General features: G+C 47.3%; 3 protein-coding genes across 4 annotated transcripts; 1 reads left to right on the top strand and 2 right to left on the bottom strand.

Moving 5' to 3' along the window:
• Positions 1-136: 136 nt before the first annotated feature.
• LOC109732217 (ATP-dependent DNA helicase homolog RECG1, chloroplastic/mitochondrial) lies at positions 137-10,556 on the bottom strand. Of its 2 annotated transcripts, XM_020291417.4 has the most exons (18): positions 10,056-10,556; positions 9,887-9,969; positions 9,677-9,794; positions 8,560-9,174; positions 8,363-8,475; positions 6,579-6,813; positions 6,119-6,282; positions 5,210-5,291; positions 4,820-4,909; positions 4,137-4,370; positions 3,403-3,474; positions 3,057-3,209; positions 2,829-2,972; positions 1,576-1,734; positions 1,240-1,323; positions 566-1,138; positions 374-481; positions 137-328 (listed from the first exon to the last, which is right to left on the bottom strand). In XM_020291417.4, the coding sequence occupies exons 1-17, from the start codon at positions 10,089-10,091 to the stop codon at positions 389-391; spliced, it is 3,048 nt and encodes a 1,015-aa protein (XP_020147006.1). In that variant the 5' UTR covers positions 10,092-10,556; the 3' UTR covers positions 137-328; positions 374-388. The 2 variants fall into 2 exon arrangements, with proteins under 2 accessions (XP_020147006.1, XP_020147002.1); XM_020291413.4 differs by having other exon boundaries at positions 137-481.
• Positions 10,557-11,247: 691 nt separating this feature from the next.
• Positions 11,248-17,733, top strand: LOC120966547 (probable LRR receptor-like serine/threonine-protein kinase At1g51820). Its single transcript, XM_045229987.1, has 7 exons — positions 11,248-12,326; positions 12,574-12,757; positions 12,906-13,053; positions 14,714-14,767; positions 15,121-15,174; positions 15,608-15,609; positions 16,905-17,733. Exons 1-7 carry the CDS (start codon positions 12,279-12,281, stop codon positions 17,297-17,299), a joined length of 885 nt encoding a protein of 294 aa, XP_045085922.1. The 5' UTR covers positions 11,248-12,278; the 3' UTR covers positions 17,300-17,733.
• An 8-nt stretch (positions 17,734-17,741) lies between these two features.
• LOC109732325 (uncharacterized) lies at positions 17,742-19,879 on the bottom strand. The gene has a single exon (XM_020291509.2). It carries the CDS (start codon positions 19,877-19,879, stop codon positions 18,599-18,601), a length of 1,281 nt encoding a protein of 426 aa, XP_020147098.1. The 3' UTR covers positions 17,742-18,598.
• Positions 19,880-27,798: the final 7,919 nt, after the last annotated feature.

Below are 27,798 nucleotides of genomic sequence, written 5' to 3'. Positions count from 1 at the left end.
ACTGATCATCAGGTGATCTGGCTGCAATGTTTTTTCTTTCAGACCATGGCTGCAATGGTTTTTAAGCTCTCCTGCTATTCCTTTCCCTCAAATAAAAGAGAGAAACGCATCCTCCAAAAGAGATGGCATTTCACAATTTCTCTGCAAACATAAATTAGCCTAAATTAGAAGTACCATCTCGCCATTAACCATGTCTTGATCGCACAATATACGCAGCTTTCAACAGGTTTAGAGCGTTGCTACACCCAACAACATATGGCCATGCCAGCTTTGCCACCACAACTAGTTTCAATACAATGCACACTAGGATGCCTTATACCGTTATACGGCACATGCCGTCATCGCAGGGCCGCATGGCATTGTCGGTTCCACGAACAGGAGAGGTCGGTCAATCTCCAAGAAGGCATAGCGGCTGCCTCATGCTGAGCTCCACTTTCAGGCGTGGAAACAACGATAGGTCGTTGCTCGTTCCCAAAACTTTCTGCATTGGAGGTTTGAAGCAAACAAGTTAATGCAGGTCAAGGAAGAGAGGAAATGAAGATTTGCCGGAAGGGGGACAACATACCAGCGCAGCAAGATGGGCTTCTTGCAGAATACTCCCATCAATCTCCAGTCTGGCTATTGGAAACTCCGGAAGATGCCCCGACTGTTTCTTGCCAAGTAGATCGCCAGGGCCACGCATCACCAGGTCGGCGTTAGCTAGGTGGAACCCATCGGATGAATTTTCAAGCACCTTCAACCTTGGCAATGTGCTGGAGGTGGAGGACAGGAACACACATCTGGATTTCTTTCCCCCGCGACCGACCCGCCCTCGTAACTGGTGCAGCTGAGACATTCCGAACCTCTCGGCATTCATGACAATCATCATAGAAGCATCAGGAACATCCACTCCGATCTCAATAACTTGCGTTGCCAGGAGAATACGCGTTTCCCCGGATCTAAAACTGCCCAGAGCTTCATCCTTCTCGTTGCCCTTCATGCGACCATGCAACAATCCACATGGATAACCTTCAAACTTCTGTTTTATTGAATCAAAATCGGCTTTCGCAGCATGAAGTTGTGGTAGGTGCTCTGATTCTTCTATGATAGGATAAACGAGATACACTTTGCCCCCATCCATAAGCTCATCCCTCATCATCTGCACGACGCAGACCAAAAGAATATAAGAAAAGACTGAGCAGTGCCAACAAAGAGAGAACAAAAAAGAACTCTATATCCAACAGCAAATTACGTCATCACCTGGAAAACAGTTTCAAACCCAGCGTCATTTCCTTCAAGAGCAAGAGTTTCTATGGGTTGCCTTCCTGGAGGCAAATCTGTAATCTATAAGAGAAGTGGGTTTTGATTGTAAACATTCCAAATACCGGTGAGAAATGAGAACAGTAATGCAAGAAACACTTTTAAAACTATGTGTTTCCAAATAAATTTGGTGAAGTACAAAGGTTCTGGATGACTAACAATTACTCCCTCCGTCCCATAATATAAGAGCGTTTTTTACACTACACTAGTGTTAAAAACGCTCTTATATTATGGGACGGAGGGAGTACTAGAACTCAATGCATCTGTAATAAGTACCTGAGTAAGAGACATATCCCCATATAAAGCAAGAGCCAGTGTTCTTGGAATTGGGGTAGCTGACATAGCAAGAACATGGGGAGCCATAAATGTTTCAGAATCAGAAGCCACATCTGCGCTTGTATTTTCATCACTCAGCTTTGAAGACGAAGTATACAGCTGTAACGAGTTGCAGTAAGATGGCTTAGCAACAAAAAAGCAAATCTTGTTAAACTTGAAGCGAAAATAGGATGGCAGAAATTAACAAACGAAATTTGGATCTTAAAGGTAACTACTACCTTCTTTTCTAGGGAAAGGCAACAACTACCTTTGTTCTCTTGTTACACTTGCATTTCTAATTTGGTGTTATGAAACGTTAACAACATAATGATATGCAAGCACTTTTGATGATAGGTTTACTAAAATGATTTTCACGTAATGAAGTTAATCTTTTATTGCTTGTACATATATTAGTGGCGAAAATCTGAGAAAATTGACTGCATGTATTCTAGGATGACGCCTGTTTTCGAACCGAGGTGGTAATCAGCAAAAATTTCCTTGGACAAACGAGAGCATACAGTAGATGTGCATCCACAAGGCACAAGGACCACAATCATGTAGTGAGTTCAAATACAAAAAAATTGTGCATACACAACAAAATTGACCATAGGATGCAACAAAGGCAACAGACAGAAGGCATATATGATATATGTTGATGCAATGATTTCAAGCACAAACTGTTGTTCGTTTCTGTTCAAATGGCCAAGTTCCAGGCAAATTCTGGAAGGCAGGATTAGTCTCCCATATCAGTATTTGAGATGTAAATCAAAATCTGATATTATTTGACAATTGACATACTAACACATAAAAGGATATCATAGTCATTGCAAGAAATTATGCAGAAGGTCAGCAACATGAAACAGTATGTTCTATTGGGAAAATGAGCATTTGCAGGGGGGTGGGAGCACCTTATATTGTTCTACGTATCAATATGCTAGTTAGTGCATGTGCATGCAGAAAAATGAGCAACAGGAGCAAATTCAGTAGGAAAGTGCTGATTATCTTTTCCATGCTTTTTTTTACATTATTTACCACGGAACAATGCATGCAAAAACGGCATGAATGTATCAACAAGCAAATTTCATGATAAGTATGATTCCTTTCAAGTCCATGACCAAATTGCAGAAATTGCATCTCAGTACAGGAATGAAGTAACACGCAGAAACTACATGTATGGTTAATAATTGAGTGAATAAAAGTGGTCAGCATATTACCTTATTATTGAACCTTCCTCGTTGGATAACACCAAAACGTTGCTGCTCATCTATAACAGAGATACGTAAAGCTGAAAAGTCAGTTTTATCAGCTATTAAGGTGTGTGTTCCAATGACCATTGATATTTCTCCAGTCTTGAGACCCTGTCATGTATAACACATGTAAAGATATGAAAAATATGCAGTGTCAAAACTTGAAAAGTGTTGGGACTAGGGATAGTGGCTTGCATTCCGAATTATCCTTGACTCTCTGGTGGAAGTTGAACCAGTTAGCAAGGCAATATTTGGTTTGCATTCATCTCCATCTAACTTCTCCAGCAATGAAGTTAGGTGTTCATAATGCTGTACAGCAAGTATCTCAGTTGGAACCATGAAAGCAGCCTACAAAAAGAAATTATAAGGTTAATACACCAGAGAAATCTCTCCTGAATAAAGAAAGAACCATGAGCACGATGATAATTTTTTTTTTCTTATATGTCCCATTTGGATTTAGCATGTGTGGGTATTATTGATAAAAAATCCTTTGGCATGTTGTAATAACAGTACAGAAGGATGTCAAATCTGAAGAGTGTACCTGAAATCCTGAGTTAACAACCTCCATACATGCTAGGAAAGCAACTATAGTTTTACCACAACCAACATCCCCCTGTTACAAAAACAACGACTTTGTGGAAATATTCATACAAGCTTCAATATGTTTGAGTAGCACATTTGTAGTTAGCGTACAAAAAAACTCTTATATAGATCTCTGATTGATAAAACAGAGAGCTCGTACACAAATAAATACAGGCGTTTTGTAGTATCACGTTTGGAATTTGAAACAGAAGGATGTGTAATGTATACTGGTCATTTAATAAACATAAAAAGGCAAGGTGGGAATGAATGGGATAAAACACTAGTTGAAACGTTTATGGCCAACTACTAGAAATAAACTCTCAAACACAAACAAGACGGAGAAGAAAAATATGATGCAGTTAACCAGTTCTATCAAGCAACTCACTACACTGTTTGAAAACTTGGGCATATTTCTTGTTCACGGACATGAGGAATGTTCCATATTCCAATGCAAAGTAAGTGTGCAGTTTCATCTATATACCTAATAAATGTCCAGTTTTTACTTTGTATTCCCTACATGCATGCTTTGAATAAAGCACTAAAGATATAATAATTGGGGGTACGTTAGTTATTGTGTTTTCTTGCTCTACGCACAAGCATGCCCTATATTTTCAAACAGTTGGAGGAATAAATTAGTCCAGAAACAAGAACAAAAAATTTAGTTAACAAACCAAGAAGAATGCAAATAATTACTTGCAAGAGCCTGTTCATAGGAACTGGTCTTCTGAGATCCCATATAATCTCTTTAACAGCATTTAGTTGACTAGCAGTAAGTGAATAAGGAAGAGCCTTCAACAATTTATTGGCCAGAGGAGACCACTGATCAACACCAACAGCATTTAACTCATGATTTTCACACTTATATAGCAATTCTTCCTTCTCAACCCGTGTACCAACTGCTTCAAGCATTTGAAATAGTCTCCCCAACTGAAACAATAAGAAATGGTTTTGTTACTGGCAGTCTGGCACATGTACATTTGCACAGTTATGAAAACCAATGTATCATGAACAACAATAATGAACTGAAAGTGACAAAAGACTCCCTCAAACTTTACAATCACACAAATATTAACATTCATGCGTTTTCAAATCAACATAATCAAACCAAACATATTAAGCTTCCTCTAGCAAGTTGCTAACTGAACAAGCATACAAATTGTACTCAAATTTCTAGATAGGTATAAGGAGATCTTGCAGAGATGGCACCATAATTAGATTACAATCTTGATTATTACATTGAGGTTTGATGAAGGGGAAATACTGAAAAAAATAACTATTTTTCTTTAGCAAAAGAAGATGACATTATCCAAATTCATAAGTAGCACTAAAAAACTAAGTCGTCTGAGCAAGGCAGTTTACTGAATATACAATGATACCTGGAGATAAAAGAAATCATCGAATATAAGCCTTCGGCGAGCAAAATCAGCTTCATCTCGATTCTTAGGTTTGTGAATCCCCATGTAAGCCTAACATCGACCAAAAATGGTATTGATAAATGGGGAAAGTATTATGAGGGCAGACAGATGACAAGGCACACAATATAATAGAAGTTTGAATAGATAAATACAGCTATAACAGTTATTGGTTGGAATACAGAAGTTGCTCAATGTTCCACAACTGAAAGCTCCAAAACTGATAAAAAAAAGGGCATGTCTTGCATCACTTAAGAGAGCGACCCAACATGACATGTATGTCCATACAGTTGTGGAGTACTGCATAGAAGTAACCCCATTATGTGAAGTATAATTAGTGGCATTGCTCCTTACATCAAACAGATTTGCCAAGTTGAACTCAGTGAGAACCTCAGGAGGGATAGGATCAATGTCTGGAGTCAGCATCTTCAAGGCCCTGTAAACATTTGAAACTCTTATATAGCCAGAAGGAAATAATGAGTAACTACATGCATTCCACACAGGTCAAGGTGGCTCGCTGTTTATGTTTTGCAGTCACCCCTTAAAGTATCAACATAACGTAAGTTATGCACCTCCATATATTTAGCTCTTTCCATTTTAATCCAGAATCAACTATTTAACTTCAAGAACACTGTCATGTGTGCTTTTCTTTCAAGAAAACGTAAAGAGACATTTGCGTTTCTTTTCATTGAAAAGGTAGAGTTTGAGTTACAACCCTCCTAAGAGGAACAACTGGTGAACAAAAACAGTGAATTAATGTACATCCCAGGTTTGTGGTATGGTGTCACTAAGCCCTGATGCGCCCGCTTTGGCCCAGGGCGCGGAGTCTAATATCTTTCAGGATTTATTTGATCGACAGAAGTTGGTTACAATGTATCCACTTTTACATAGAGGGTTTGAGAAAAGGAAAGTTTAAAGCAAATCCGAAGGATGGCTAAGCACTACACTAACAAACTTGGAAATAAACTAAAGAGATTGGTATGGATCCAAAGTTCCAAACTTGAGGATCAAGCCGCTGTCTCCTCCTCATACTTAATGTGGTGGCCAAAAACCCAGTTCTACATGACAAACACAATCAACATTCCAACACATTATTTCACATTTCATTTCAGTTGACTGAATTATGCTTTGGTGATATGAACAAATAGTTTGGCGCACATTTGATGAGAAATATAATCACATTAACTGTGGACTTAAGAGGGGCATCAGTTAGATCTCAACAACCATTTAGAAACCAAAAGAAAACACAAAGCTTGTACTGACCTAGAGATGGACTGTCCCAGCAAACGTGCTTCCAGTCCCGCTTTTGATGGATATATAGGATATGGTTTCCTATCAAGCAGGGTACTTTGTTGCTCCTCTTCTTCGAGCTTGTCAATAGTGTACTCCTTCAAATCATAATGCCCACTAGAAAGTACCTTCTTGACCTGCACGTTCAGAACCAGTGCAAAGGTATAAATCATATACAGGACATTAACCATGGTACTTGACACACACAAGAGACACCATTATTAGAACTGCAATCATACCATAACATTATCAAACAGCGGTTCAAAAAAAAAACTACCTCTGTAACTAAATATAAGACGTTTTTGCAGTTCAACCGTCTTATATTTAGTTACAGAGGGAGTACCATGCTGCAGACATGCATCAGTGTACAGGAAGCACCAGCAGAAAGGATCATCAAGTGGAATGTAACAGAGAAATGTTTTCGCTCACCAACCTTACCACTGACATAAACAATATCCCCCTCTTTGTGTTTTGATGATATACAGTTAAGAAAATATTGAGAAGAGAAACGTTGGCCACTGAAAAACTTCTTGAGGTGCAAATGAATCCTCTGTTTTTGCTCTGCTCCAGAGTTACAACTCACATCTGAAGAGCTTAACTTGGGCTCAACTATTGAACAACCAACAACAACCTCAACGAAACCTAAAGTACTTCTAATCCTGACTCCCCTGAGAGAGAGAGATAAAAAATATTACCAAGGATGGAAAAAAATCTAAAATACATGCTGCTTTCTACATGAAGGAAAACGGTAGCCAGATAAGAAATTCTACAGCCAATTAAATCAGCATGACATAATTATCCAAATATATGTCAACGTATAGAAGCAGCAGGTATTTCCGATAATATGAAATACTCCCTCCGATCCAAAATAAGTGTCGCAGTTTTGAACTAAGGTTAGTTCAACCTTAGTTCAAAGATGCGACACTTATTATGGATCGGAGGGAGTACTGTTTTTCATTTTTATGTTACCTAATTGATTGCCTTTTTACATTCTCAGCAATCAACATCTACAAAATACTTTTTTTTATATAGCATCCATTTGGCCCACACACCTAGATATGAATTTGCTTCCTCCACACAGCACACACAAACATATTCATGTAGTAAGTTCCTGTACCGTAATAGACTAAACACTGCTACCTTAGCAAGACCAAGGTCACAGGCGACATTTTTAACAAACATGATGTAACACAGCTTCTCTGCCTTAGAGTGGCACTACAAATTAAGCTTGCTAAAATGTCTGAAAATATTTCAATCGGTGATAGTGAAAGAGAATTGCTAGACCAATTTTAAGGAATTGAAAATAAATCTAAAGAGCTGGCGGTGTGCCTAGTTGATTTATCAACTTGTGTTGGCAAGGTCGTGCCCAGATGATTAAAGGAAATGCAACATAAAAGTTTACGAATTCAATGTTCTTTGCTCATGCTCGAGTTTACGAGTTCAATTTTTAATTTTTATAAACTCATTCTACCTATTTGCCGTACAGACTTCAGAAATAGTGTACTGATTCTAGGTCTTCATCTAAATTTCTCCATTGTACGGACTATGGACCACTGGGTCAGTTTGCACTTGCTGACTTGTATTGTGCTGAACTTACCTTATAAGCTGTTGTTAAAAATAGTTTGACAAAAGTTAGTGCCCTATTTTGTAACTACATCCAGTATAGCGAAATAAATGCCCTACACTTACAACACAATCTTATATACCTCTTATGCTTTACTGTTAGCCAAGAAGCAAATATTATGCCGCTTCCCGCCAATTACCAAATGCACATAGACCACAAGATATGCCAAAATGGCTCAATCAAGATGACACAAATGCCTAGCGCAGCCCAAGTCTAAGAGATCTGACAAATTCAATACCAATTATTTCTCTAAGCTTTATTCGACATGCACATGAATTGTATGGCTCTATCACGTCATAAACCATGTTATGCCTATAACTATGAAGGGCTACATCCAAGAGAAACAAAGCTGCCATAGTGTCACAGTTCTACTACTTTGTTCCAAAACAATAAAGGCTTAATCATCAAACGTTGATGAATATATGCTGTACAGTACTAATGATACAAAGGGCATGAAGACAGCTATTCTAAAGTGAAGCCAGGACAGCGGTGCATGCCACATGTCAATGAGCCTGAACTGAAGCACAGTTAACATGTGGCTTTGGTGCCAAAGAAAATGCCAAGAAACCTCTCATATGTAAATATAGAATTACTTGGAAGATATAACAGTTCCAAAGAACATGATGTACTGCCCATCTTCTATTAGACCTTGAGGATTTTGTAGATCTGCATAGGTCCTGGGGAAATGCTGCAGCAATTTGCGGATCTATAACGAGAAACAAATCAAATGTGAAGAATTTCATAAAATTTTGAAGATAACACAAAAGTGAAGTGGCTCTTCTGTTGTTACCGTATGGAAACCACCGTCCTCTAGCTTACGATATTGCTTACTAGTTGTTCCAGGCAAGGACCTTATATCTTTGTCCAAGATATTATTATCAGGACTTGTAGCATCAGCTAATGACTCTGGACAAGCTTCTGTAACAACTGCCGGTTCTCCAGGCAAACACCTTTTACTTTTGTCCAAGACATTACCATCAGCAGTTGTAGCATCAGCTAATGACTCGGGGAAAACTTCCCCATCAACTGCTGGTTCACCAGAAATATGCTGAGTGATGAGAGAACTCTCTTCACTGATTGAAAGATCATTTACGTTTGCTGGAGATGGACCTGATGGGTGGCACTTGTCAACAAATTCACGATTTGTCTCCAAATTTCCACCAGATTCTAGGATGAAATTCGTGAGGTTTCCAGAAAGCATGGTTTCTTTGCACTCCATACCAGCAGAATCATCATATAGTTCAATTGGTGATGAGTCACCGATTTTTATGCATGGGAACTTAGCCGAAATTTCTGCAAAATCAATTTCTTTCAAGACACTGATCAACTCCGTGGAAGATTCTTTGCGGACTCTTTCTTGCTCCATTAAATATTGTGTGTTACTATAGCCCATCAAAACAGGCACCTGCGACCATAGATACATATTTCAGAGTATGCTCACCATTTATTTGTCGATAAAAAATGGATGATATCAATTTTGTGTATAAATTGGTGAAAGGCAGCATTAAACAGACAATTACGCAAATGGGGAAAAAAATCAGGGACCACTGGATAGATTCATCGATGAGCTTAAGGAAAGCCACAATGATAGTAAGTCATAATATAATATCAAAGCATGGCAAACAAAGAATGTATCCTTTTCTAATTCATAATATGTGTATCTGGTCTCTAGTTAACATATTCCATGCACAAAAGGAAACAATTTTGATTATCAAAAGCTACACATGGCATCAAAACTAGGAATATGCAAATATTGGTTAGAGAACTTGGAAAAGTATAGCAGTTATAATAGGACTAGAATGTGTAAAAAGATGAAATAGACAAAACCGGACTTAATACTGATGCATGGCAAAATCTTAGGTTAAAACCAACAAGTTACAGCAACCAATTGGCGGCAACTCGCATACTTTGTTGAGGAGCTTTGATCTCTCTGATATCCCATCCACCTCCAACAGCTTCCGCACGGACGTGTGTTTATCACGTGAACACCACCGGAAGAGCCTAGAACCAAGAGCGTTCCTAAACCTGCAACCGAAACAAATTCAGTTAATTTCCCCACCATAAGTAAGTGCTGACACAAAAGTGGCAGAAAAAGATAGATATGCACAAAACAATACCTCATTCTGGAGCACATCATTTTGGAGCGCCCCCACCGAAACTCTAAGGAGATCGCCCTAGCGAGATGACTCTCGCTGCCACCCTGAAATGGAGCGACCTCACTTCAGGCAATGTAGGGGTTCAGCTTCAGTAACTAAGCTAACAAGCGAAGTGTCCGAATCGGAATACCTTAAGCCATGATTGCGCAGAGGAGGGGGCGATCATTGGGGCGGCCGCCGGCCGGCCAGCAGACACCCTTCGTGACCCCCGCAGCGCCCAGTTCGTCAAGCGCCAGGAGGAATACCATTAAGCTTCAGAGAGCGAACGGGGCGGGGGTGAAAGACCCGGAGCGTGCTAGTGCGGCGGGGGAGGACCGGAGAGGGATGCGCAGCTGCGCGAAGAATGGGAAGCCGCCGGAGTATCCGGTGCTCCGCTGGTGGTGCTCACTGTGCTAGGGGTTTAGAATCGAGGAACTGGAGCGGCGGAGGAGGGCAGTGGATTCCCAGGAGTCGCCGGGACGCGCGCGCCGTGCGGCGGCGGGAAGAGGCGTTCGTGCGGGCGGACGGAGCGGTTGGGCCCCCGGGCAATAGCGGCGTGCGGCGTCGGCGTCAGGCAGGGACGTGGGGCTGTGGGCGGTGGGGAGGGGAACGAGTGGAGAGGGAAGAGCCGAAGAAGAGAGGGGGGAGGCGTGAGCGAGCCGTGAGGAGATGGCCATTCTGATGCGTGGACGTAACTTGGGCTGGTTTGACCTGGCCCATAACCAGGGCAGGAGAAGCCATTTTAGTCATGGTAATGTCAGCCCAACTTGCACCACGCGGCTGCTTCGTACGTAGAATTTGCTCCAATAATTTTGATCTTTCTACCCCTAAAAAAAGTAATTTCACGCTCTCTCTCTCACCCAAAGAGGGTAAATCATGCTATCCAGGAAAAGATGGTAAATGTTGCCTTGTTTTACACTAACACACCTCTTTATTCCCGCAAAAAAACACCTCTTTATTGGCCAGTTCAACAAAAAATACTTCCTCATTTTTAAACTAGTTGAAGTTCTAGCTTTGTCCTAAGTAAAACTTATTTAAATTTGACCAAGTATTGGAAAAATTGTGTAAGCGTTTATACTTACTTTTGTAGCTATTAGTAGAAAAATTATAAGCTCTGTTAAATTTGAAGAAGTTCGACTTAGGATGAATCTAGAATGGAATGGAGAGTATATTACGTCATAACCGAAAGAGGTATGATATCGGTGGATCATTAAACCACACGTTAGGAGGAGTCGGGGAGCTCTTTTAGCATGACTAGTTAATTCTTGGGTCGTGGCGTTCTATTCAAATATGTAGCCATTTCCTTATGTTGAATGCTAATTTCCGTGCAGAAATCTCTCCAATAGCAGTTTTGCATGGCGTGGTATCTAATAAATTTGCATTGCTCACGTCACTCGAATATTTGTAAGTATCAATTAACAGGATCACTATTCTATATAGAAGTTTTAGTTGCAATAGAACTTTTTAAGTGGGTCAGTGCCTGCCTCTCTGCCAAGTTATCCTTCACAAAACATTACTCACTCTGCCCGAAATTAGTTGACGCTCACCGTTTGAACGTCAACTAATTCCGGACGGAGGGAGTATTTTAGTGGACAGTTTGGTTATAATTATTACTAAGCAAGAAAAAATTACTAAATGTCTGAGTTGCTTGTTACTTTGTGCAGAAATTTGTTAGGCAACCGTCTAAATGGCTCACTTCCAGATTCCCTCTGTAAAAATAATGCAGGATCTCACATTTTCAGGTTAGAGTTTTCCCGTTGACTTTTTTTTCTATTAATACGAGTCTAAATGTCAAATGTGGTGTTTTTTTTCTGTGGTCTTACACATGCGAGATGTACCAAATTCAAGATTTTTTTCCACGCTAAATACTCTGAGTTGATTGTAGTAAGTAATTTCAGGTATGAATGTGATCAAGACAAGTTTAACCAAACAATTAGTTCGTCTTCATCGAGAAATGGAACATCTATCATATCTATTTCAGTAGTGGTTTCTGCACTGGTAATGGTTGTACTTGTCATTTCATATTTGGTATGGAGGCAGAAAAACGGCTAATGGTGAGTGTGCCCTTATGGTATTATCTTCTATCACATGTATCAATGTGGATTATCATGGTTTACCATATTTAGTATTTATGTTATATCTGCCATTTGCGCCACCAGTTTCTACTCGTAATCCTGCTAGAGAGGCAGAACTTGTGAGTGCTCCAGTTAGTAGGAAAGGTTGCAGGGAGCACCTTCAAAATAATGAGAATCGCTGATTCACATACAAGGAGTTGGAGAAGTTTACAAATAAGTTCGAAAGGTTCATTCAACAAGAAGGTTTTGGGCTTGTATACTATGGTCGTTCAGAAGACAATACGGAGGTTGTTGTCAAGATGTGTTCCGAGTCCTCTTCACATGGACTCGACGAGTTCTTAGCTGAGGTACCAAATTTCAATCACCTAAAAGGCATTAAAATGTAACCTTCCAATTGTGTATATGTCACTACATCCAGTCCCCCTGATTAAGAAAAAGTAAATGTAGTTTGTAAAATGAACTCAACCAATGGCATTGGCAGTGAGGTTACTAAAAAAATTATAATTTTTCATTATGATTTTTCCTCATAATTGACAATGGGTTTCCTGAAAAATTAAGAGATTATCGTCATGCTCTCTCTCTCTCGTTACCTAGGTTCAGAGCTTGACAAAGGTGCATCACAGGAATCTAGTATCTCTGGTTGGTTACTGCTGGGAGAAAGATCGTTTGGCACTGGTTTATGAGTACATGTCTCAAGGCATTCTTTATGATCATCTGAGAGGTTTGTCCATTGCAAACATAACTATTGATTACGTGATTAAGAGAGAAAAACGGTGTAGTTGTCTCAATTTGCATACAAATTTTGTGCACTGTTTGAGACATTATCTCGAGTGCTTTCAGATATTTTGCTATCTAAAGTAATTTTTGCCTATCTACGTTTCTGCCTTATGGAGTGCATGCATATTTCTAGAGGCTATCTGACAAAGAGAAAGTCATGGAGGGTTGTAGCCTGCACAAGGGTTGTAGCCTGCCAATAAGTCATCGAGATGTGAAGACAAGAAATGTCCTCTTGGGTCAAAATCTGCAAGCGAAAATAGCTGATTTTGGACTTTGCAAAACCTATTTCAGTGACACACAGCCTTGGCTCAGTGGTCGGGCATGCGGTTGTGCAGCCTAACGACCCGAGTTCAATTTCTAGAATTGACAGGTGATGCACAGGGGTTTCCCCCATTTATTGAGAATCAAGTTTAGTGTGTGATGAAACCACTCATCAAAAAATATCTTGATACTCATTAAAGAATTTTGAGGACCATATTTATCTTGGTACTCATACTAAAATGGTGCAGAGACTGGGGAAGTGAAATTCTTCCCCATTAAAAATGAACACAACAAGGCCCTCCCCCTCGTCCCTCTCGCGTCGCCTCCCCGCGGGCAACTCGGGAGGGCTCCGCCGCCGCCGCCTAGTCCCTCCAGTGCCCTTCTCCCCCTCCGCCGTTGCCGATGGTCGGCGCCAGGCAAAGCCCGTGCGTGTGACGGCGACGGCGGAGGGTCTCTCCTCCCGTTCCCGGATATGCGGCGGCGCGGGCATCCTGATCCGCGGGGTGCGGCCCTCCCGACGGTGTGGCGGATCCCGGAGGCGGCGGACTCATGGCGGTGCATGGGTGCCCAGATCCATGGGTGTGGGACTCCCGACAGCGTGCGGGCTCCCGGCGGCGGCGGGATCGGTCGACAGCGGGCTTGGGCGATGGCGTCGGCCGCGCGGTGCCGGATCTCGTCGCTCACGGCGGATCTCGCCACTCCGGCCTTCGTGGAGGAACCTGGACCAGGGCGACGGCGCCCTCGGCTGGCCACATTCGCGGGGGGTGGATGGACAACGTCTTGACCGCGTGGCCGGTGAGTCGCCGTTGGATCTCCTCCGAGCTGCAGGCTCTCTCCCGCTGCACTTGGTGGCTTACGATCGCAGTCGTCGGCCTCGGTGTGTTCGTGGGGGCTGGTAGAGGTGACATCAGACCGAAGGAAACTTTGGATGACTCGTTCATCCCGACGGTGGCGATGACCAGGGTCGCCGTTCTCCTACTTGCAGGCGCCGTCGAGGTCCCTGCTCTTCACCCCGACCCCATGCCCGGGTGAAAACCCTAAATCTCCTTATATTGGGCGGCGGCGGCACTGCGTGTGTCGTATCCTTCTTGAAGGCGCTGCCCGGGGCATTTGGGTGCTCGGTTTGAGGAGCTGCAGGCGGATGGGATGGGACCAGTGGCAGCAGGTGGTGTTTCGCGTCGGAGGAGCGGCGTGGCATTTGGCACGTCGACAACGGCGGGTCTCAACGCCATGGAGCATAGGGGTCTCGCCGGTGGGCGTTTGATGATGAACGAGCGCAGGATGATGGCGTTGTCTGGCGTCGTGGTGGCGTCAACGGCAGCTAGACCGGGCAAGGTAGATGCAACAGTACAACATTGAAGATGGATTGGTGGCAGGTGGCTGCGGCGGCCTCATACCCGGTAGGCGTCCTGGTTGAGGAGTGTGCCGGACTGGTGGGTGCCCCGTACCCGGCAGGCGTCCTGGTTGGGACATCAGGTCTTAGATGTTAGGTTTGGCTGCAAGGTCTGTTTAGTATTAGGCCCAGACTATCAGCATCCCTACATCAACTGGATAGGAGTAGCGACAGATGTTGCCTAGACGGTGGCTTTAGTCTTACTGTTGTATGACTTTGTAAGGTCTTGTGTGAATAATTAATAAAGTGGCTGCATGCATCATTCGGATGCAGAGGCCGGGGTCCTCCTCCATTTCTAAAAAAACAGACTCACATATCAACCATTGCAGTTGGGACCACAGGTTACATCAACCCAGAGTATGTCCCTTTATCCATTGAACAACATTTTGGTACCTCTTCTTTGTACAACTCAATTGAGTAAAGTAAATCATATGTCTTTCCCCCATAAGGATGTCAATCGAGACATGTCCATATGCACTCCTTCGTGATTCTATACGTAGATGTTTAAAAAAATCCCGCAACAAATCACGGTTTCATGTGCACCTATGTTTACATAGTCTGCTTGTCTTTTATTTTCTTGCATAACTAGTTAGCTTTGCGGTGAAGCTGAAAGAGAAATGGTAAATTGGCCGTATACAACACAATTTCATCTTAATCTCCTAATGTAGTCTTTGAGATAACTGAAGCGATGCATACCTGTTGTTTCCTAGATACTACCACACTAGCGGGCTCACCGAGAGCAGCGATGTTTACAGCTTCGGTGTGTTGGGGAACGCAGTAATTTTAAAATTTTCCTACGCACACATAAGATCCATTTAGGTGATGCATAGCAACGAGGGGGGAGAGTATTGTCCACGTACCCTCGTAGACCGTAAGCGGAAGCGTTATGACAATGCGGTTGATGTAGTCATACGTCTTCACGATCCGACCGATCCTAGCACCGAAGGTACAGCACCTCCGCGATCTGCACACGTTCAGCTCGGTGACGTCCCACGAACTCTAGATCCAGCTGAGTGTCGAGGGAGAGCTTCGTCAGCACGACGGCGTGATGACGGTGATGATGAAATTACCGACGCAGGGCTTCGCCTAAGCACTACAAAGATATGACCGAGGTGGAAATCTGTGGAGGGGGGCACCGCATACGGCTAAACAATCAACTTGTGTGTCTATGGGGTGCCCCCTCCCCCATATATAAAGGAGTGGAGGAGGGGGAGGGCCGGCCCTCTATGGCGCGCCCAAGGGGGGAGTCCTGCTCTCGGTGGGAGTAGGATTCCCCCTTTCCCTTGTTGGAGTAGGAGAGAAGGAAGGGGAGAGAGAGGGAAGGAAGGGGGTCCGACCCCCCACCCAATTCGGATTGGGCTAGGGGGGCGCGCCCTCCACCTTGGCCTTTCCCTCCTCTCTTCCACTAAGGCCCAATAAGGCCCATATACTCCCCGGGGGGTTCCGGTAGCCCCTCAGTACTCCGGTAAACGCCCGAACTCATCCGGAACCATTCCGACGTCCAAACATAGCCTTCCAATACATTGATCTTTATGTTTCAACCATTTCGGGACTCCTCGTCATGTTCGTGATCATATCCGGGACTCCGAACTACTTCGGTACATCAAAACACATAAACTCATAATACCGATCGTCACCGAACGTTAAGCGTGCGGACCCTACGGGTTCGAGAACTATGTAGACATGACCGAGACTCGTCTCCGGTCAATAACCAATAGCGGAACCTGGATGCTCATATTGGTTCCTACATATTCTATGAAGATCTTTATCGGTCAAACCGCATAACAACATACGTTGTTCCTTTGTCATCGGTATGTTACTTGCCCGAGATTTGATCGTCGGTATCTCAGTACCTAGTTCAATCTCGTTACCGGCAAGTCTCTTTACTCGTCCCGTAATGCAACATCCCGTAACTAACTCATTAGTCACATTGCTTGCAAGGCTTATAGTGATGTGCATTACCGAGAGGGCCCAGAGATACCTCTCCGATACACGAAGTGACAAATCCTAATCTCGATCTATGCCAACTCAACAAACACCATCGGAGACACCTGTAGAGCATCTTTATAGTCACCCAGTTACGTTGTGACGTTTGATAGCACACTAAGTGTTCCTCCGGTATTCGGGAGAGTTGCATAATCTCATAGTCATAGGAACATGTATAAGTTATGGAGAAAGCAATAGCAGTAAACTAAATGATCAAAGTGCTAAGCTGACGGATGGGTCAAGTCAATCACATCATTCTCTAAGGATGTGATCTCGTTCATCAAATGACAACTCTTTGTCCATGGCTAGGAAACTTAACCATCTTTGATTAACGAGCTAGTCAAGTAGAGGCATACTAGTGACACTCTGTTTGTCTATGTATTCACACATATACTAAGTTTCCGATTAATATAATTCTAGCATGAATAATAAACATTTACCATGATATAAGGAAATATAAATAACAACTTTATTATTGCCTCTAGGGCATATTTCCTTCACGGTGTAGTTCTAGTGGAGATAGCCACCGGCGAGGGTCCAATACTGCTGAGCCATGGCCACATTATTCATCGTGTGAAACAAAAGATTGCATCTGGTAACATCAGCTCAATCGCCGATGCCCGTCTCAATGATGCCTATGATGTGAGTTCCATGTGGAAAGTGATTGACACCACGATGGCGTGCACATCGGATGTTGCTGTTCGAAGGTCAACAATGGCCGCCGTGGTTGTGCAATTGAGGGAGAGCCTGGCATTGGAGGAAGCTCGTGAGGGCAGTGGTGTCAATGGGAGCACCACGAACAAATGCTGCTGGAGTGTCTACATTCGGTCCATCAGCAAGATGAAGCCGCACATTTACCCATATGGGTTCCATTGCATCATTGTCTCGTTGATGAGGCCCTAGTCTCTCTTTATTCTTAAACAACCGCAGGGTCTTCACTGTTTTTCGCAAAAAGGGGGTCTTCATTATGGTTTCTTGTTAATTGTTTGTCATCCTAAGGCAAACTATGGAGTATTTGTGTTGTGTTGTGTCCTTTGTGTAATGGGTGACTATTTGTGCAAGCAATAAGGATTGGGTGAGCTCAGCACCAGCGGCATATGTATAGCTAATTCTCATACTTACCTGGAAGGACTTACGGCTTGATTAGTCTAATCAGGTGATGATGCATTGATTTGTTTCGGTGCTGCTTGCTTTGAATCCCCTTATTATTGTTTTCCCTTTGATTTGCTATATATTGTGACGGACAGGATTTTGTTTCGGTGTTGCATATTTTATGGCACTTCTAGTCTTCAGGCTGTCGCCTCAGTGCGCTCGCGCGAGAGTGACCAGGAACCGAGACCTCCCGCTGGTGCAGCCGTGGATCGCTTTGTCTTCCATGGTATCAAGCCACGGAAGCGTGGATCTCGGCTCTTGTCGACGGGAGGGCTCCTACATTATTTTCAGGTGCTTTTTCATGTCCATCTAGAGTTTGTGTTTTGTTTAGGAAAATAAGACAACAACAACTTTCTGATGTTGGAATAAGGTTCTTCCCGCCTATGTCTAGTACTAGTGATGCGCGTAGCATTATCGAAGGGTGTGTGGAGATTTGTCTCTGACGGGTCTCTTCGGTCGGCGTTTGTCTTCGATGGATCCACTTGGATCCGGTCTTCGTTCGTATGTGTTCGTGTGTCTTCGGGTTACATCTTTCCGGTCTACGCTTCTCTTCATCGGCGGCAATTGTTGTTCTGGTGCGCTGGTCCTCTTGGACCTTAGCACGACGATTTCACGACTGTCTACTACAACAAGGTTTGCCCCGCTCCGATGATGGAGGGGCAATGACGGCGGCGCGCCTTCGACTCGCTCTAGTGATTGTAGTCGTCGCTTGGAGGTCTAGGAACCTGAATGTAATTTTTATCTCTAGTGTTCTTTGTACTGCCTTGACAGTTGATCAATAGATCAATAAATTTCTCGTAAAAAAAAAAAGCTAAAGCCATCATCGCCGCAAACAGTTGTGCCATTTGCCTTAGCGTGAATGCAGCTATAGTCAGATGTTATTCCCTGGAAAAAAATTACTTTTTTACAAAGACAACAATAACCAAAGTAGTAAAATTTAGCCACGCAAATGCGCAAGCCACCCCCTAGTTATTATTAATAAATAAAGATATAACCTCCCCTTTTGTCCAAAGAAAAAAACACGATTGAAGCCTTGTGGCGTGTCGTTCATCAAGGTAGGAGCCAGACCGGCGGCGAGTAAGCTGAGAAGGAGCCTTCTCCCGGCTTCATGGGGAAGCAGTGTTCGGGACGAGCGGGCAGCAGGCAGCACCTTCCATTGTCGGCGCAGGCAAACTCGCCGGGGTTACTCTGCATGGGGAAGAATGGCTCGTAGTAGGTCTCGTTGTAGTACGTGCGGTCGTCGAGGAAATATACGCCCTCCTCGACACAGCCGGACGGGAAGTCGGCGCACTCGTACGCCCTCGAGCAGCCAGGGCCGACGACCAGCAGCCGGCCATCGAGGCTTCCGATCGCAGTCCAAGCGAGAGACAACTCTGGATCGGGGTCTGCGACCGGAGTAAGCGCAAAGAGCCGAACGCAGGTGGTGGCTCCGTCGTCGGGCATCCACTCCTTGGCCACCATGAGGAGCTCGCCGCGTGACTCGACGAGGTATCCGGCGCGGGGTTCTGCGTAGGCCGCCGTGTCGCCGCGGCCAGTGTAGTAGAAGGCGCAGCGAGTGCCAAGATCCCCTCCTATCAATGGATCGGGTTCGTCGAGCACAGTGTAGGCCCGGAGGTTCTCGCCCTTGGTCAGCACGAAGAAGCGGCCGTCGAAGTAGGCGATGTCCTGCGCCGACCACCCAACTAATTCGGAGCACTCCTCTGGTGACTGGATGGCGATCTGCGAGCCGAGGCGCCAGAAGCAGACGTACCGCCATTTGTCAACGCCTTTGGGTCCGTGCACGTTGAGGATGGCGCCGGCGATGCACTTTCCGTCGACGGCCGGCGCGGACGAGAGGGTCGCGGCGAGCATCATGACGGAACGGCGAGGGCCCCGGAACAACAACCATCGGTACGACTGGACGACTCCGTCGTCGTCGCGGACCGCGCGGCATCTAGTCGAGACCCGCCCGAAGTCGATGTCGGGCAGCGGGATGCGCTCGCCGGTGCGGACGTTGAGCAGCACGTGCCCCTCTTTGCTGCTGAGGGCGAGGAACGCCCACATGCCGTCATAGGAGCCGAAGAAACGGGCGCGGCGCGCGTCCTCCGGAAGGCCGAGGCCGTGCTGGGCGCCGCCGGTCAGGATGCAGGCGACGGACGGCCCTCCGGCGAGCGGGAGTAGAAGGCAGGGGAGGAGCCGCGGAGGCGAGGCAGCGGGAGCGGGCGTGGTGGTCGCTCTGTGCCACGACTTGCAGCAGGCGCCCATGTAGACGCGGCCGAGCGGGCAAGGGAGGAGGGCGTCGATATGCCGGACGATGTCATCCGGGAGTTCGTCCCAGCGCACCGCCGCCATGAGGGTTCCGAACAACGAAGAGTTGACGATGTAGGATTGGCAAACGAGGGAACCAGAAACAGAGGGAGAGCACAATCTGATCGTTCTCGAGGTGCTTCCTGTAGGCCTGTACTGCCCTCTTCTCTGCTCTCGTTTATACCGTACTCGACGTTGAGTAGCTAGTTAGGAGTCTTAGGACTTAGGAGTACATGACTCGGCCTCGGGGTAGACTCCAAACAAATTACCCGGGCACAAACTGAACGTGCTACGGGTAGGAGCAATGCTAGTATGCTACACACACGGATGATTTTCTTACGGGATCAACAGAGTGATTTAGCTGGCATTTTTTTTGTCACAAATGCTAGACGTACGGGAAACTTTTACAAGCTAGGCCTCATTCGGTTTGGAGGATTTTCGTAGAAAAAACATAAGAACAAAGATTTCGGAGAAAATTTTTCTGTTGAACATGTACATGTACGTAGGTCTGGGTTCTGTATGCAGTACCTGTAGTATCTGTCTCCCTTTGTATGTACATGTATCTTAGGAGACAAGATACCGGTCGCACCCCTTGTACCTATATATATGTGCCTAGTGCACGATCAATCAATTATTGATGCATCAAATCATTCTCTACATGGTATCTATCGCAAGTCGATCTTCCAGCTTCCGCTAACCCTAGCCGCCGCCGCCGCCGCGACTTCCCGCCGCCGCCGCCACCACCCCTCCTCCCCGCGCGCGCCACCTCCCCACCACGCGCCTCCACGCTGCGCCGCCCCTTCCCGCCGCGCCGCCTGCCTCCCGCCGCCGCGCCGCCTCTCCTTAGCCGCGCCGCCGCCTCCCTCCCCACGATCTCATCGCCATGTCTTCCAACGCCTCCACCTACTCCAACCCCTTCGCCGTCGACCCTGCCGAGATCCGCGACATCAACGTCCATGCACGCGTACCCGTGACCCTCGACGCCTCCAACTCCACATACTTCGTGTGGAAGACGTACTTTACGCTGCTCTTCCGCGAGAACAATCTCGTGGATCACGTGGATGGCACCGTGGACTCCCCCGCACCATGGTGGCCGACGCCGAGTGGACCGCGATCGACGCCACGATCATCCGGTGGTTCTTCACCACCATCTCCAAGGACTTGTTCCACACGGTCGTGAGTGCCGGCGACGACGCCCGCGCCCTGTGGGTCAAGCTGAACGACCTCTTCACCGACAACCAGCTTCAGCGCCGCGTTTTTTTTGCAGCAGGAATTTTTTGATTGTCACCAGGATGAACAGTCTATTGATGACTACTGCCGCCGCCTGAAGACGTTGGCGGACGAGCTCCGTGACATTGGAGCCAAGGTGGACGACGACCTCCTCCTCAGCACGCTCACCGCTGGCCTCAACGAGGACTTCGGCAACGCCGCCTCTAACCTCACCTTGATGCCGGAGCCCTCCTTCCCCAAGTTTGTGGCGTACTTGAGGTTGGAGGAGCGCCGGATGAAGGGGGTCAAGAAGCGTGTGCAGCACCACGCCCTCGCCGCCGGCACCTCCCGCGGCGCCCCTCCACCGACCGCCCCACCCGCGCCGCGCCAGCAGCCGCCGCCACCAGCGCCTCCGGGGTACTTCCCCCTCCCGCCCGCGCCTCCCGCCCTTCCCGCTGCCCCCCAACAGCCGGGTGGCGGGCGCCGCGGCAACCGCCGCGGGGGCGGCCGCAAGCAGCAACAGGCGCGGGGGGGGGGGGGGGGGGGCGTCAGCCGCAGCAGGTGACTCCCCCATGGACGTACGGCACCAACCCGTGGACCGGCGTCGTCCACGCCTACTCCATGCCGGTCCCTCGGGCTCCAGCTCCGGGCATCCTTGGGCCCCGCCCGGCGGGTCACCAGGCCCTCTTCGCCGCGTCGCACGCCGCTCCCTACAGCGGCTATGGTACCGCGCCCCCGCCGACGCCCGCCTACGGGTCCGCGCCGGCCTATGGCGCCGCCGCCGCGCCGGCCTATGGGACCGCGCCCTCCTACGGCGCCGCCGCTGCTCCGGCCTTCGGGGCTGCTCCCGCGCCGGCCTACGGAGGGTTCTACCCTCCTCAGGCGCCGCCGCCGTGGGACCCGGCCTTGCTCGCCGCACTGCACTCCGCCCCGTCACCGAGCTCCTATGGTGGCGGTGGTGACTGGTACATGGACTCGGGCGCCACTGCTCACATGACTGCTCATCCCGGTAACCTCACATCTGCCACTCCCGTTCATACTCCCACCCGTATCACCGTTGGTAACGGTTCCTCCCTACCCATTACTCACGTCGGTCATATGTCTTTTCCTTCTACTTCTACTCCTGTGCATATGTCTAATGTTCTTGTGTCTCCTGACTTAGTCACTAATCTTGTTTCCGTTCGTCGCCTTACTCGTGAGAATCCTTTAACTGTTGAACTTGACGATATCGGTTTTTCTGTGAAGGACGCCCGTACACGGATGGTGCTCCACCGATGTGATAGCCCGGACGAGCTTTATCCAGTGCATCCCTCCGGCGCCACCACCACCCGTCGCCCAGCCGCCTTCGCCGCCAGTGTCGATCTTTGGCATGCCCGTCTCGGTCATCCCAACTCCACCGCTATGCGTCAGATTCTTCAAAGTTTTTCTTTCTCATGTAATAAAGTCGACGATCACTCTTGCGAGGCTTGCCGTCTTGGCAAGCACGTTCGTCTTCCCTTTAGCGAGTCTACAAACATTTCCACCTTTCCGTTTCAGTTGTTGCATAGTGATGTTTGGACGTCCCCGGTTGCTAGCAACACGGGCTATTTATATTATCTGGTGATATTGGATGATTTTACTCATTATGTGTGGACCTTCCCTCTCCGTCGCAAGTCCGACACTCTTGCCACACTCACCGCTTTTTATTCCTATGTCACCACACAGTTCGGTCGTCCTATTCTCGCCTTGCAAACTGACAACGGCAAGGAGTTTGACAACGTCGCCGTCCGCAATTTACTTGCGTCCCACGGCACCATCTTTCGCCTCACCTGCCCCTACACGTCTCAGCAGAATGGTCGCGCCGAGCGCGTCCTTCGCATGCTTAACGACTGTGTCCGCACGTTGCTCTTCCACTCCTACGTGCCCACTCGGTTCTGGCCGGACGCGCTCGCGACCGCCAACCTCCTCATTAACATTCGCCCTTGTCGTTCCCGCTGGAACTACACCCCTCACCAGCTCCTCTTCGGTGCGGTTCCATCTTATGATGGTCTTCGCATTTTCGGGTGTCTCTGTTATCCTAGCACCGCATCCACTGCTCCTCACAAACTCGCGCCCCGGTCCCTTCCTTGCATCTTCCTTGGCTATCCTCCCAACACCAAAGGTTACCGGTGCTATGATCCAGTCTCCCACCGCGTTTTCACTTCGCCGCATGTGTACTTTGATGAGCTTGTGTTCCCGTTTCAGCAGGTACCGTCACCTTCGGAGTCTCCTGCGGCGCGGTTCGCCCCTGCCTCCACCTTTGGCGGACCGCCCAGCCGCGCCCCGGGTCCGGCTCTGCCCGCGCTCCCCGCGCCGGCGGCCCCTGGCGTTGCGGCCCCTACCGCGGCCCCCGACGCTGCGGCCCCCGTCGCCGTGGCCCCCTCGGCCGGCCCCGCCGCGGCTCCCTTGGCGGCTCCCGTCGCCACGGCTGCACCCCTCACCGGTGTGGTCACTCGGGCTCGGACTGGGACCCTACGTCCCAGCACGCGCTACCCGTCGGACGAGTACGCATGCGCGGCTTCTACCTCGACGCCGTCACCGCTCCCCACCTCCGCTTGCGCAGCCCTTCGGGATCCGAACTGGCTAGCTGCGATGCGTGAGGAGTTTGACGCCCTGCAGCGCAACCGTACGTGGCAGCTTGTCCCGCGGCCACCCCGTGCCAATGTCATCACTGGCAAGTGGGTCTTCCGCCACAAGACTCGTCCCGACGGTTCTCTCGAGCGCTACAAGGCGCGTTGGGTGGTGCGCGGTTTTCGCCAGCGCGCCGGCGTGGACTTCACCGACACCTTCGCCACGGTTGTTAAACCGGGCACGATTCGCGCCGTTCTCCAGCTTGCTGTTTCTCGCGCTTGGCCTGTCCACCAGCTCGATGTGTCTAATGCTTTCTTGCATGGCCATCTCGACGAGCAGGTGTTCTGTCAGCAGCCGACTGGTTTCGTCGACACCGACTATCCGGACCACGTGTGCTTGCTCTCCCGTTCTCTCTACGGGTTGAAGCAGGCACCTCGGGCCTGGTACCAGCGGATCGCGGCCTTCCTCCAGCAACAGGGGTTCCGGTCCACACGGTCCGATGCCTCCCTGTTTGTCTACCACCAGGGCCACGCCACCGCGTACCTCCTCCTGTATGTCGACGACATCATCCTAACTGCGTCCTCGCCAGCGCTTCTTCAGCAGATCACAGCTCGCCTCGGCACCGAGTTCGCCCTCAAGGACTTGGGGGCTCTCCACTACTTCCTCGGCATCGAGGTAGTGCGCCGGGCTGCTGGCTTCTTTCTGCACCAGCAGAAGTACGCCTACGAGCTTCTGGAGCGCGGGGGCATGCTTAATTGCAAGCCTGCTTCCACGCCTGTCGATACGAAGGCTAAGGTGTCCGCCGTCGAGGGCTCTCCGGCATCCGACGCTACCGCTCCATCGTCGGTGCGCTTCAGTACCTCACACTGACGCGTCCGGACATTCAGTATGCTGTCCAGCAGGTGTGCCTTCACATGCATGCTCCTCGTGACACCCATTGGGCTCTCGTGAAACGTATACTTCGGTACATACGTGGCACCACAGCCATGGGTCTCACCCTGACGGCCTCGCCCGACACCAGCCTTGTCGCCTACTCCGACGCCGACTGGGCTGGGTGTCCCGACACTCGACGCTCTACTTCCGGCTACTGCGTCTACCTCGGGCCCTCTCTGATTTCGTGGTCGTCTAAACGTCAACCCACGGTCTCACGATCGAGCGCCGAGGCCGAGTATCGGGCCGTGGCCAACGCCGTCGCGGAGTGTTCCTGGCTACGACAGCTACTCCAGGAGTTGCTATGTGAGGTCACCAAGGCGACGCTCGTCTACTGTGATAACGTCTCCGCGGTGTACCTCGCTGCCAACCCTGTCCATCACCGACGGACGAAGCACATCGAGCTCTACATCCACTTCGTCCAGGAGCACGTCGCCCTTGGTCGTGTTCGTGTTCTACATGTGCCCACCGATCAGCAGTTCGCCGATGTGATGACGAAGGGACTACCCACCTTGACTTTCGAGGGTTTTCGGTCCAGTCTTTGCGTCACCGGTGACGCTTTGACTGCGGGGGGGTGTTGAACATGTGTACATGCACGTAGGTCTGGGTTCTGTATGCAGTACCTGTAGTATCTGTCTCCCTCTGTATGTACGTGTATTTTAGGAGACAAGATACCGGTCACACCCCTTGTACCTATATATATGTGCCTAGTGCACGATCAATCAATTATCGATGCACCAAATCATTCTCTACATTTTCTATATATGCATTCGGTTTGTAGAAAATGCGTACAGGAATTTCGTAGGAATACTACTCATTTCCTGTGTTTTTGGAGGAAACTACACATCCACTCAGAGCTCATTTTACGCGTAGTAACGAGGCAAGTCAATTCCTTAAGATGGCAAGTGCCATCCTATCAAATTCCTATACTACTCCTAATTCCTACATTTTGATTTCCTCCAAACCGAATGAGCCCCTAACCTTCTCCCCTCACTAATCTCTCCCCCCTCCCCGATTTTCAGGGTGGGGCCCGCTTCATCTTAACAACCAATCAGCATACCCCACCTCAGCCTAGCCCGTAAAACTCCTGTAAAACCCCCGTAGATGTAGCATTGCTGTATTTTTTTTGGATAGTACTCCCTCCGTTCTGAAATAGATGACTCAACTTTGCTGGGTCATCTATTTTGGAACGGAGGGAGTAATATGGTGAGGGCACCCATATTTTTGTTAGAAAAGCCCCGTAAAACCTCTGTAAAAGCCCGTGAGTATATAGTTTTCATACGGGTACGGGCAGACTCCTAGCTAGACGCGCACACGGCTTAAGGTGTCATTTGGTTGACTCTTGGAGCAGCTTTCCGTAGAGATAAAAACAAGTTTAATCTCGTGTTGCGCTCGTGCCTCTTGCAACAAGGGCCATGTTGCATTGGGACCAGAGGAACGTGGTGCGCGGACGATGTGGCGGACCAAGCGTAACATGAACTATGTTGTAGACCAATGAGACCGATGAAGACAAGGCGCACAACAACCCTATCTCTACTTTTATTTGCAACGTGGGCCTTGTTGCAAAACGCGCGAGCACATCGGCTACGTTGAGAAAACACTTCTAACTGAGCGTAACATGGCTCATGTTGCAAATCTCTGAGCGCAACATGAGCCATGTTTCAAATAGCTGATGATTGGAGAATTGTCACACACAAAAGAAAACAAATAAACTGTTAGGCGGAATTGCAACAATGCTCATGTTGTACATCGTTGAGTGAACACGAGACTTGTTTCAAAGGCTCAGCAGCCCCACCAAAAAAACTTTCTGAGGATTGCAATAATGCTCGTATTGCAAAGAGCCGATGGCAACATGAGGCTTGTTGTAAAGGCTCGGCGGCTCACGGAAAAAAAAAATAAAAAAAATATTCAAGGTATTACAACAAGGCTCATGTTGCAAGGCGTTGAGGCAACAAGAAACTTATGCAAAGCTCATATGCTCACTTCGAAGGATCGACAACTGTCTACGCCTCCATCGAACGGCTGCTCGGGCAGTAGATCGTTTAGGATTATCATCCGACCGACGTGTAGCATGACATAGAAGTATTTCACTTCTGTAATCTTTTAGTTGTCTTAAATTCTGATCGCGTTAGCCGATTCTTTACATGAAGGAATTGTAGCATCCGAGGCGTCCTAACGACGACGTGGCTAGTAGCAGGTGGAGGACAGCCAAAGAGATAACTCCGGCTTCTACATCATCATTGGTGCATGCAACTATAATTTATGTAAGGGCAAAATCTTTAAAAATATCTCAGTAGCAATAAAATTTAGGGCCTCTTTGATTCATAGGATTGCAAAAACACAGGAATAGGAAAAATGTACGATTGGAATGGCATGTCCATTGGATCCCAATAGAATTTGAGTTTGTTTGATTGTGTCATGAAAAAAACACAGGATTTCTTTCAAAAGATTGGAGTGTGGATGTTACAATTCGTGTGAAATGTAGTACAAATGAATCCTTAGGAAAAATTCCTACAAGATTCAATCCTACAAATCAAACGACAAACGTAAGAAAAATTCCTAAGGATTCTAATCATTCAAAGATACTATGAAAATCCTTTGAATCAAAGAGACCTTTAAAAGGTATGATCACAACCGATCAACAAAGGATTACATGAGTCAAGCACACAATCTACTAGGGACGCGTCATTGAAACTTGTTCAATAAAGCATGCGCAAACCTTCTCACGATAGTTGCACCCTCACTGCATATGCTCATGAACGTTCACATGCTGAAGTAATGACCGCGTACGATCGACGCGTGACCATGTGAATAACCTTTTGGATAGTGTGATCTCTTGGAAACATAGTCATTTCAGTAATTCCAAACTTATCCATAGTAAGACGTAAACTCTCACGTGGATCTGTCCCCTAAGCTTTGGGGTGAATACCAACCAACCAATTTTTAAACAAATTTGCAATACTTGTTGGCACTGTCAGGTTGTACGCTACACGAACCGTGCGCCGTATCAAGGCAGCGGATGGATATGAGATAAAAGGATGTTGCATTGTTTCATTCTGATAACAAAAACAACATTTTTTACAACCTTGCTAGTTTCTTTTTGTCAGATTATCCTTAGTAAGAATCACCTCCCCTTAATGTACAAACTTAATTGTAATTGGGATCTTAATCTTCCAATTATGTTTTCTATGAAACTATTCTGTATTGATGAGGTCCCTATACGAGTAGACTTGATT

Source organism: Aegilops tauschii, chromosome 6 (assembly GCF_002575655.3).
Source record: "Aegilops tauschii subsp. strangulata cultivar AL8/78 chromosome 6, Aet v6.0, whole genome shotgun sequence".
Lineage (NCBI taxonomy): Eukaryota > Viridiplantae > Streptophyta > Magnoliopsida > Poales > Poaceae > Aegilops > Aegilops tauschii.
Note: the sequence above shows the minus strand (reverse complement) of the source record. Positions and strands in the feature narration are given on the sequence as shown.

Coding starts and splice junctions, on each gene's coding strand:
- LOC109732217 (XM_020291413.4), bottom strand. CDS start 10,091: ATGATCGCCCCCTCCTCTGCGCAATCATGGCTTAAG. Junction 9,795..9,886: donor ATGATGTGCTCCAGAATGAG/GTATTGTTTTGT, acceptor TTTCGGTTGCAG/GTTTAGGAACGCTCTTGGTT. Junction 2,973..3,056: donor AGTCAAGGATAATTCGGAAT/GCAAGCCACTAT, acceptor TATACATGACAG/GGTCTCAAGACTGGAGAAAT.
- LOC120966547 (XM_045229987.1), top strand. CDS start 12,279: ATGTGTTCCGAGTCCTCTTCACATGGACTCGACGAGTTCTTAGCTGAG. Junction 12,327..12,573: donor TCGACGAGTTCTTAGCTGAG/GTACCAAATTTC, acceptor CTCGTTACCTAG/GTTCAGAGCTTGACAAAGGT. Junction 13,054..14,713: donor AAAACCTATTTCAGTGACAC/ACAGCCTTGGCT, acceptor ATTTCTAAAAAA/ACAGACTCACATATCAACCA.
- LOC109732325 (XM_020291509.2), bottom strand. CDS start 19,879: ATGGCGGCGGTGCGCTGGGACGAACTCCCGGATGACATCGTCCGGCAT.